The sequence below is a fragment of the Psammomys obesus genome, unplaced genomic scaffold, assembly GCF_907164565.1.
Source record: "Psammomys obesus unplaced genomic scaffold, mPsaObe1.curated_primary_1811, whole genome shotgun sequence".
NCBI classification, from domain to species: Eukaryota; Metazoa; Chordata; class Mammalia; order Rodentia; family Muridae; genus Psammomys; species Psammomys obesus.
This window is the reverse complement of record NW_026585504.1, coordinates 39959158-39969873: the sequence shown is the minus strand read 5'-3', so window position 1 is coordinate 39969873 and position 10716 is coordinate 39959158. Positions and strand designations below refer to the sequence as shown.

The following is a 10716-nucleotide window of genomic DNA, read 5'->3' as shown; positions in this document are numbered from 1 at the left end:
ATTTACTTTCTCTTGGTCCTTTCTTTTAAAGTGAGTTAAATCTTACTGTTAGATACAGTTCTCTTAGTAGACTTTGGGTTCGGGTTGGAGTGATGTCCCCACTGAGTGAGACCAATCTGTGCGGAGACTAGGAAGGTGGCCTAATGTTTGGTCTCAGCCCAGTGGCTGAAAAGTGATAGGATGTGGTCATCCTAAATTTAAATGGACAAGCCTGGGAGCTAGCCATGATCATTGGGATAGTTCTGGTCCACTATCCAAAGCTAAAGAAGCCAAAAACATCTCCCAAGAGGTCTTCTCTCAGGACATTACTCTCCTCCAGCCTTCCACATGGCAGGTACCCCAGTACATGACTGTCAGATTCGGCACAGACAGCATGAGGCTGAAAGGCACACCCATATGAGTATAATAGATATTTCTCCTTATAACTGCCAAGGCAGGGCCAGGGAAGGAGAGAAAGCCATTGGTTTTTGGATCTTCTGTGCATTGGGGAAGATGGAGTTAATGAAACCCATGCTTAGCCATGTTGTCAAGATATCAAACCAAACTGGTGACAAGACCAAGGCTGCTGGGAGGGAAATTGCTGGGCCCGTATCCAGAAAGCCAGGACAGGGTACTTGGCGCAGAGTAGGCAGAAGGGAGATGAAGGTGAGTCCCACAGGATCTACCAGAGAAAGATTACTGGAAATCCTAGAGGGGTTCTGCCACCAATGCACAATTTTCCTTCATTTCCTCAATTGTGGCTGTTATCCCAGTAATGAGAAACACAACTTCACTTCTAAGCAGGCAGTGAGGCTGGCAGAAAGCTGAAACCTGAAAATCAGCAGATACAGGGCTGCATATAGCCTTTTCTATTGAAATTAAGCCACATCCAAAACACAGGGAAAGGGCTCCAAATAGCTTCAGACAGCAGACAGCCAGCCATGGCCCTCACCAGGCACCGGATGGACGCTCTCCGGACTCGTCAAAAGAGGCCCAAATCACAAGTGCTCATTTCAATAACATAAGAAAATAAACATGGGGCTTATTTATAGCACAGGAAAGGGACTGGGGCAAAAGACTGCTCCTTCAGTAATCCACCCTGATAGGGCAGACAGGATCCAGACCCCTAGGCTCTCTAGTAACAGGGTAAGCTGGGAAAGGGGCCAGAAGAGGGCTGGCAACCAGCATCACCAGGTACAATCTGGAAAAGACCCAGGTAAGACAAGGGAAAGGTCAGAGACATCCTGCTGTCTCTGTTCTGCCTGAAGGGAAGCCCAAGTCTACTCCCTAAAGACACCTCCCAGCATCCTCCTAACTGGAGTTTTCACATACAGCTGGGACAGACTCTGGAGTCCCCATGTATGGCTGAGGCAGCTACTGGATACCCTAGTATGGTAAGAGACATAGAGGAGTCCTGTGCATAGAGTTGGGGTGTACACCAGGTACCAGAATAAGCGTGGGACTAAGACACAAATCCTCAGAGACTTGGCCAATGAGGGGCTCAGGATACATGCACAGCCCAAGACGAACTCCCTGCAAACAGGGTGGGGTCTCTGTCAGCTGCACAGTGCAAAGGACAGCATGCTGCCTGCGATAGCCCTGTGTGAATGGTGCTCTTCTGAAACCCATGGGTTGGAACTAGCTGCTCTACCTCTGAGCTCCTAGAAAATCACAGCTCCTGAGCTCATCTTCGGTGTAGGAGGCATTGACATCAGCTTGCAGTTGTAAGAAAAGTCCATGGCCACACCTTCTTCCAGGAAAGCTCTGTGTGGTGGAAAGGCCCGATGGGTGTCTCTGGTCTAAGTGTCTCACTAAGTCCCACTCTGGCAGCCGTAACCCACGTGCAGCTCCTGAGAGTTGGTACAAAAGATATTTGCTCAGCAGGCCTGTAGCAGGCGGCTGTCTTTAGGAGAGTGAGAAAGCCTCAACCAGGGGTTCAGCTAAGCCAGAAGCAAAAGGTCTAGAAAGGCTGCACATCCGAGGAGCAAATGCTGGACACAGATGCTGGTTATGAGAAAAGCCTGGAAGCCGGGGATGAGGTTGTCAGGCTCACTCCAGCCATCTGCTCTCAGCTGCCAGAATCGGTGAGCCTACACCAACCCCACTTTCCCAGGGAACCTGGAAGCTAAGATAATGGAGACAGAGGAGAGCTCTATGCATCTAAGTCTTCAGATGAACTCCCAAAAAAGGGGCAGATTTACAGTCTACAGTGGGTGCTGCCTGCCACTGCCCTGTGCTGAACAGCAGGGAGAGGGTTGGGTGGGGAACTTGTTTCCAGCTTTTCATCCCATCACGTCATGGTTAGTACACTCAGTATGGAAGGTTGCTCCGAGGTTTTCTAGGAAGTAGAAAAAGGATACATGGCCAACGTCACCGGCCTGGGCTGGGAGACCTGGAACTTGGGCAGAGCTCTGGGGTGGGTAGCTGCTCAAGGTAAGGACACAGTCTCCCTGGATGGGGGTCACCTGCCAGCTTTGTGAGAGTTCCTGCCAGAGTTGCTCAGGAAGTGGCTGGGCATAGCTCAGACCAGCTCAGCCCTTGGCCTCTCTGGGCAGCCTGAGGAAGATTCCCTGGCTGCTACAGAAGACTATCTGGGATCCAAGAAAAAAAAAGAAAAGCAGCCCCCAAAGAGGCCACTGTCATAGCAACGAAGGCTCTTGGCAATGCAGTGTGGGATGGGGTCTGAGGTATGGCTCAGCTGATGTAGGCTTGCCTAAGAGAATCAGAAATTCAAGGTTACCCTCCCAGTAACTATTTAGTTGGAGGCTAGTCTGGAGAATGTGAGACCTGGTCTAAAAAACAGAACACATGGGACCTATCTCCTGGGAAAAACAAAAACAAAAACAAAACTGAATAAAATAAACAATAAAAAAAACAAATAAACAAACTGAAGAAGTGGTGCTGATGGGGCCCAGCAGCCATGGGTGGTCTTCTCCCAGTAGGGTTAAAAACTGTGGACCCAGCAGAAACCTTGATTGAACCCAACCACATCATTAACATGATTTCTGCATCTTAATTTTGCCTTGGTTGAAACCATCAAAGGTTCTTGGACTTGAACCCCAAACTGTGCTTCCTTGCCACTTGCAGTCAGATCATCCCAAAAGAAAATAAGATTCAAGGATTATTAGTCAGTCCCCCAGCTGACACGGGCAGAGGAGTCTGTCTCTGCTGGTCCTGCCCAGCACATCTCAGGAGAGAACACAGTGTCTCACAGCTTAAACTGTGAGCTCACAGCACTGTAAGTTAGGCAAGGCTGGAAGCCAGAGCAGTCGGGGCTAGAGTGTCCTAAAGAGAGGCCAGCAGAGCATCATGGGGCTCAAAAGTCAGAGAGAGGATGACATTTTTGTTCCATTTTTCCAGGAAAAGGTTTTGGCCTAAGCCTGAGCAAGACATAGTAAAATAAAAACAAAACAAAACAAAAACAAAAAAAACATGAACAACTATCTGAGTAAAATTAATCAGATAAAAAAAAGTCTTTGCAACCTTGTCATTCTCAGCAGGCCCATCCCAGCCAGTCCCTGGGGAAGGCAGCGGCTCTGTGCACACAGTTGGGGCACATCCAGGGCCAGTTTGATTCGCCTTCTCTACAGACCAGTAAGCTACAGCTCCTTTAAAGAGATGTCTTACTCTGGAACCAGCTGTTGTCTGCTGTAGGCCAGGACATGGCGTTTTAATTAGCATCATTGTTCTGCTTCTGAAACCAGGGCTCTGTGGCGTCCCAAGGGCAGATGGTCTTGACCCAAGTTTAGGCAAGGCTTGCTGGCTAGCTTCAGGACACAGGGGGTGGGGTACAGTCCCTTGCCCTTCTGAATCCTGACTGCTCGCCATGTTTTCTGTCCTGTGCTTCTACTGAGGGAACCACCTGTCCCTGCGGACAGGACCTTTGAGGTGTGAGTTAAGTCTAGGATATGATTCTGAAAATAACACTCGCTGTGACTTTAAGCTATGCTGCAAGGACTAACCCCAACTTTTCTGGAAGTAGTGAGGTACACTGTGACGACTGTTACTGTCCGATGACCCAGTGGAGAGTCACATGACCCTAGGAGCTCCCAACATCTCAGATTGCAGTTCCTCTTCCAAAACCAAAGTTCTCTTTTGCTTTAATTAAAATCGTTTTTGTGTTATACACTACATACGTATTTGTGCATGTGTGCTCATATGAGTCACAGGTGTGCACGTGTGCATGGAGCACACAGGCCAGCCTCTGGTGTCGCCCTCACTTACCCTCGTCTTTTGAGGAGAGGGCTTGAGTTTTTATCTGGAACGTGATTTGGTTAGAACGACTGGCCAGAACTCACAGATTCTCCTGTCTCTGGCTCCCCAGCAAAGGTGTACCCAGCAGGTGTGCACTGCCATTCCTGGCCTTTCTACACAGGGGCCCGAACTCAGGTCTGCATGCTTGTGCTGTGGGCACTTTATCAAGTCCTCAGGCCCCTCAATTAAAAAAAAAAAAAATATATATATATATATATATTTACATGTATACATATGTATATATATACATATGTATATATATATATATATATATATATATATATATATATATATATATATATATGAAACAGCCATGCTGAGGGTGATGTTGCACAGCCCACCATAAGCACAGTCCCAGCTCTCTGCTGGAGTTTCAGTGTCTCTCCTGTTCTAGCCACCCCATATTCCTGATCTTGGGAACAGGTTGGTGACCTTAGTGTTGTCAGCGTCAAGGATCTGGGTGACAACAGAAACTCCTCCTTTGGGCTTCAACCCTGCTGCCTCCAGTGTTGTGCATGTGATACTACGAAGCTTCCCATGTCCTCTGGTGACCACTTTAAGTACCTTCAGTTCGTAGAACAAGGCGCGGCTGGCATTGTTTGCATCTGCAACATGTGCCCTCGACCCTTCCAGCAGCACCCCAGTTTCCACCCTCTGCTAACATAAGACCCTCTAGATTTCTACCTCCAATTGTGCTGCTTCAGAAACTTTCCTCTGGTCTCTCCATCGGTGGGAGTGGGCTCCCTCCTTCCACTGTGCGTTCCGGGGCTTGAACTCAGGTCCTTGGGTTTATGTAGCAAATGCTTTTACCTGCTGAGCCATCCTGCTAGCTCTCATGTTACTGCTGGGTAAGTCAGTGTTCACCAGGCTGCTTGACAGAACAATGGGTGGTGTGCGAGCAAGGATGACTGGCATACAACGAGGTTTCCGTAATTATATCCATATTCTAAGCAAATTGTTATGTATTTTGTATTCTGTGGACATATGTTATGGCTAAAGCCCAAACTGTGGCTAATCTTAATATTAGACCCAGATAAATCTGTTTCAAATCTATAACATTTAACATTTGCCAGAGTAGATTTGTTCATCAACTGGGCTTAAAGAGGTATAATTCACACATGTGCAGTATTAGGAAATGCTGAAATGTAATGATTTAAATATACCGGCAACTGCTGCGACATGGTTACTACGGCAGTATTTAACGTTAGCCAGACCCCCTGGCCAATGTTACAGCTACAGTAAAAGGATGAGGGATCCTGGGCATCCATTTAGGGAGGTGGGGGGAGGGTGTCACAATGCCCCCATCTCTTACAACACAGTAGGAGTTGGGGTGACCTCCCATTTCCCCAAGCACACCTGTGAAATATCCAGGCTGAGGGTGAAGGACCGTTAGATTCATCTGCTCTGAGGATGTTCACGGTTCCTTCTTACTTGATGCAAATGGAGCTGTGTCTCTCCTAGCTACAGCTTCCCAGATGGTTGTCAGAGCAGAAGACAGGGTTATTTACACAAAACAAGGAGGGGTCCTTGCATAACCAAGAACCAGCATCCTAGACAGAAGGAAAAGGAATAAAAAATAATTTTAATCATATCAAAAAGGCCAAAACAAAGAGTTGTCCAGGGAATGTCAGGACATGTGTTGGCAGCCCATGCTCTTCTGCTGTGTGCCCGGCTGGGCCTGTGATTCAGGTCCCAAGCACAGTTCCAACTCTCAGAGATCTGCAGCACACTCTAGGCTCAGCTGCTCATCCAGAGTCTGCTGATATGCATGCCTTTACTGTGACTCCAGGACCTAAAACTGGACGGCTGACCAGCTATAGGCAGTTGTAGGGCCAGTGAGATGGTAAACTGGGTCTGCAAGCCAACAGCGGTATGTTGGGCTCAGAACTGCAGCTTGTCCCTGAGGCTTCCTTTCTTTGGCATTTTCAGAGTCCATTGGAGATGGGAGGACAAAGCAGGCTGTACAGCTCAAGAGGGTCCAGTGTGTTTGGGGGAGGTTTGAGCCAGGCTGGCCTCCCGTGAATGCTGCAGGGCCTAGCTGGGCTCCTCCACAGCCCTGGGACATGGCACGCTTCACAAGCTGCCGATGTTGGGGAAGCTCTTCAGTTTCTCAGGGAAGTCATCTTTGTAGAGCACGGGGTCAGCTCGGTGCTCCACCACCTTGAGGGGCATCGTCCCGAAGACGGAAGCAAACTTATTGATGCATTCAGACCTGTGGGGTGGATGAGCGGGTGGGACAAGAAGAATGGAAGTGGTTAGCTACTGAGAGGCAGCAAAGCCCAGCATAGCCACAAGAGAACTGAAAGGTGATGAAAGGGCACCTAGCCCATTGCAGGGCTCTGCAAAAGGCCCTGATGGAAAGCAAGGCGACCTGAGGTCCCTGGCTCAGTTCAGAGGGAGAAAGTGAACAGGGGATGCTGTCTGCAGGCTTGCAGGTCAGGACATCTGCCCATCCCCCTCAAATTCCAGTCATTTTTCCAGTATTAGCAGGCCTCAAACCCAGGTGGATTAGCTTCAGCAATCCTTAACCCCATCTCTGCCAGCTATAGGGAAGGAGGAAGATGGAAAGGAAAACAGATCTGACTGCTAAAGATGAGGATGTGGGAGAAAGGGTTCTATCCATGCCAGGCAGAGGGATGGGGGATTGGTGACTGAATTTGAAGCAATGAGTACTTAGCTCCCCATCACTCATGGATGGAGTTCAAGCAATAAGCACTTAGCTTCCCAGTACTCACAGAAGGCCTGTAAATACTCAGCCATGAGCATTGCTTTTCTAACCCAGCCAGAGCTCACAGAGGGCTTTCTGCATAATTGATGTGACTTTTGTCACTCCTAGACTAGAACCACGAGCAAAAGTGACAAGAACTTGGTGACAAGAGTTGAACACTGCAGAGCCAGGGTTTCCTCTATTCCCCTAGCCCCTCAAAGCTGGACCTCCCCACCCCCACTCAGAGGAGCGGGTCAGCCTCCCTTTATGGCAATGGCTCAGGTCAGTCAGGCCAACTGAGTGTGACAGCTGGGTAATGAGGACGTCAGCACCAGGCCAGAGTGAAAAAGCAGCCTGGGAAAAAGCTCGTTTGAAGTTGGAACCCAGAAGGATGGATTTCAGAGGGTCAGTGCCTGCTCAGGCAGCTGGCCCTGGGAGCTATAGCAAGGAAGGTTGATGAGAGAATGGTCACAGGCAGGAGCCAGCTTCAAGATGCTCTCCGGCCACCTCTCCAGAGGCACCATAAGCTGCTTCCAATATATGTAAACAGAGAGAGCTTTGGGCTCCTGAAGGAGTCCTTCAGTTAGGGCCACCATCACCCCTTCACTTCCTTCTTCCATTGCTAAAAAGGCTGCACCTCTGAAACATGGACTTTTGGACTAGTGTCAACAGATCACCAACATCACAGAGAGGTAATGTTCATTAGATGTTCCACTTGGAACCGATTCGGGACAGAGGGCTCATGACAGCCTTGGGGCTCACATGCTTCCTGCATCCTAGTCTTTAGTGGGAAGGCTGAGGCACTAAGAGGCTGATTTGCAGAAGTTAAAAATATAATAAAACACAATGTGCCAAAGCCAGAGCCAAACCCAGGGGTTCCAGCTCTGGAGACTAAAGACTGAGTGATGAGACAAATTTACTTATTAACCTAACTGTGTGGTCCAGCTGGGGGTGGGGGCACAACTCCAGAACCTCTGTTCTGTGCCAGATAATTTACCTTCACATCTTACTGATTTGTTAAAGTACTGCTCTCCCATCCTCAACTCTCTTGCCCAAGGCCCGAGTTTATATTAACCTCATGTTATAGGTGAGGGAAATAAAGGTTTGGAGAGGTTAGGTAGCCTGAGAATAATGGGATAGCAAGCGGAAGAACTGGGATTCAAACTTGCACTCCACCACCCATGGAAGCTGAATTTCTGCCATCTCTGAGACTCAGCATGGGAAGACCCATGAAAGATGGGGAGATATCTTCTTCTCCTCCTCCTCTTCTTCTCTCTCTCTCTCAGCGGTATTTTGAGACCATTTTACTAACTAGTGGGCTTCTATATGCTTTTTCATACATCCTTAGTTTTGGCTCCCACTACCTACTTCTCTCCCCTCCCATCCCTGTTTAACCCTTTAACCCCTAATATTCCCCCACTTCTTTTATTTCCTATGTATTCTATGGAATTACTATGCATGGGTGGACAATACTATTCCCAGAAGATATGGGTCGTTTAATGAAGTTACCATGCAAGACATGGGATGACTCCCTATAAGTTAATGGTAAGTCTCCAAGACAGCACAGTCTATTGCTACTGCCCTTGACCACACACCATGAAACCATATGGTAAGACCTTATTGCTGAAGACATTATTTCACTTTGGAAGAAGGACACAGAAATTAGTCTCAAACTGATTGAGAAACTGTCTCCCTGTTCATTAGCTTTCACAGTGTTGGAAGTGCTATGCAGGCTTCAACACAAGTTATGTCCACTCATGCCACTCACAACAGTAGCATGACTGTCACGGGGTAAGCCATGACAGTTGCTTTCTGACTGGATTTAAGGCCTACTTCACAGGAGGGAATTTCATAACTTTATACAGTCAAAGCCCACGGTCATGGGTCCAGGGTAGAATGTATTGCTATTACTTTGATAAATGGTAGAAGCTGCCAAGCTACTTTCTGAATACATACATTTATACTTAACAGTCCTGGCTTGCTCTCAATGTTGGTCAGAGAAGTTTCTTTATGTAGTGGGCAGAAGTCAACAGAGAGATTCGTAAGTGCTGAGTGCTCAGAATGAGAGAACTAGGGGATGGGCAGAAGTGCAGTGGGTGCATGTCTTCTAGACATGGTGCAGTTATTGCAAATATGAACTCATAGCAGCTACTGTTCCTTACACAGGACCTGATCAAGAGGAAGCCAGCCAAAATCCCAGCATTGATGGGGTGTATGAACTCCAGGCCCCACCCCTTGCCGGGAGGTACTGGCAGTGGACAGTTGCTGGGAGAGGGAGAACCATTCTTTACTGAGGATGTGAACACTGGTAGGTGGATGTCCAGGGAATGTCCTCATATCCATGCATATACTAACTGAACTTAGGGGGTTATTAAAAAAAAAAAAAAACACATATACTTGGGAGAGAAATATATTGAAAGGAAAGGGGCAGGGATTTGGAGGGAGATAGGTGATAGATACATTTCATTGTGTGCAGCACGAAAGCCTCAAGAATAAAAAGAATTTAAAAAGAATGAGAGAGAGACAAGAGGGATAAGTTGACGGGACCAGTCACAACAGCGTCCTGCTCTTTAATCACAAGGCCAAAGCAGCACGGGCAAGCCTGAATCTCTTCTTGGCTATATGCACACAGCGGCAACTCCTCACCTCTAGCTCCCTGCCAGGCCCAGTGTAGGGTCTTGGTGCCTGCATAAAAGGACCACAGCTCTTGCCGGGTAGAGTGGCTCATAGGCCTGTGGGGAGTACTGATGACATCTCCTCTGTAACCAGATCTGCCATTTGGGTCACTGGAGAGCTGCCACAGAGATTCAGGACGGCCTGGCTTGCAGCAGCTGCCCAGGCTGGTCCTGCACTGGTAGGTGTCTCTTTCCTCCACATAGTCTGTGCTGGGAAAGTGATACTAGGTCATTCTTGACAGTAAAGGTCCTTCCCTCGGCTGCCTTCGCTCTCCTCCCACAGGCGATCTGGCTAGGGAATAAGCAGGCTGAGAGAGCGTGACTGGCTGGGAGGGCTCACCTGAGTCACACTGTCCTTGTCCAGCCACCCCATCAGGGCTCCTTTCTTTTCCCACTCTGCTTTTCTAATCAAGGGCTGCACACCAAACTGCCAGGGTCTGTGTCTGCCTGCTGGAAGTATCTGGGGAAGAAAGGACTATGGAGCTTGTTTTTCTGTCATACATATAGAGCCTTTTGGATAGTGTCAGGGAAATTGGGTATAATGAACATGGCTGGGCCCAACCTGGGTCACAGGTTTTCAAGCCTGTATATTTATTTTTGTTCCCAGAATGTCACATAGTGCTTGGTACAAAGATGGCCATATCTGTTTATAAGCTTATGAACAGGCACTACAATTTGATATATAATGGAAAACTGAAGTTCAGGCAAGATAAACCAGCTTCCTTAGGCCAGACTGGAAAAGACAGGGCATAAAACACTGCTTTAAAACAACATCATCTGTCATGGTACCCTTGGCAATGATACTGGTCAAAGAAAATAGCTAAAACGTCTGGTTCTTCATGATCTAGCAGCTCCTGGAAGCAGACTCAAATGGGTAAAAGCTACTTTCCTACTTGGCAGTTCTGACTGCAGACTCCAAGTCTACGGTTAAAGAAGCAGACTGAACCCCAGGCCTCAACACAAGGTCAAAGGATGGTTGAAGCAGTCTCTACTGCCATGAGGTTGTGAAAAATGTGTTGTATAAAGGGAACCATTGATAAACAGAACAAGTGCAGGGCTGTACAATGAACCAGCTCCTCAGCTCTCTAGACACCTCGAACC

The 10716-nt window shown here is 48.0% G+C and overlaps 1 protein-coding gene across 1 annotated transcript in view; it reads right to left on the bottom strand.

The window, feature by feature from the left end:
- Positions 1-5794: 5794 nt before the first annotated feature.
- The window catches only part of Ext2 (exostosin glycosyltransferase 2), a 139729-nt gene continuing 134807 nt past the window's right edge, over positions 5795-10716 (bottom strand). Inside the window, exon 14 of the mRNA XM_055600055.1 lies at positions 5795-6445. Within this exon, the coding sequence (XP_055456030.1) occupies positions 6307-6445 (139 nt within the window). The 3' untranslated portion in view covers positions 5795-6306. The remainder of the gene's footprint in view (positions 6446-10716) is intronic.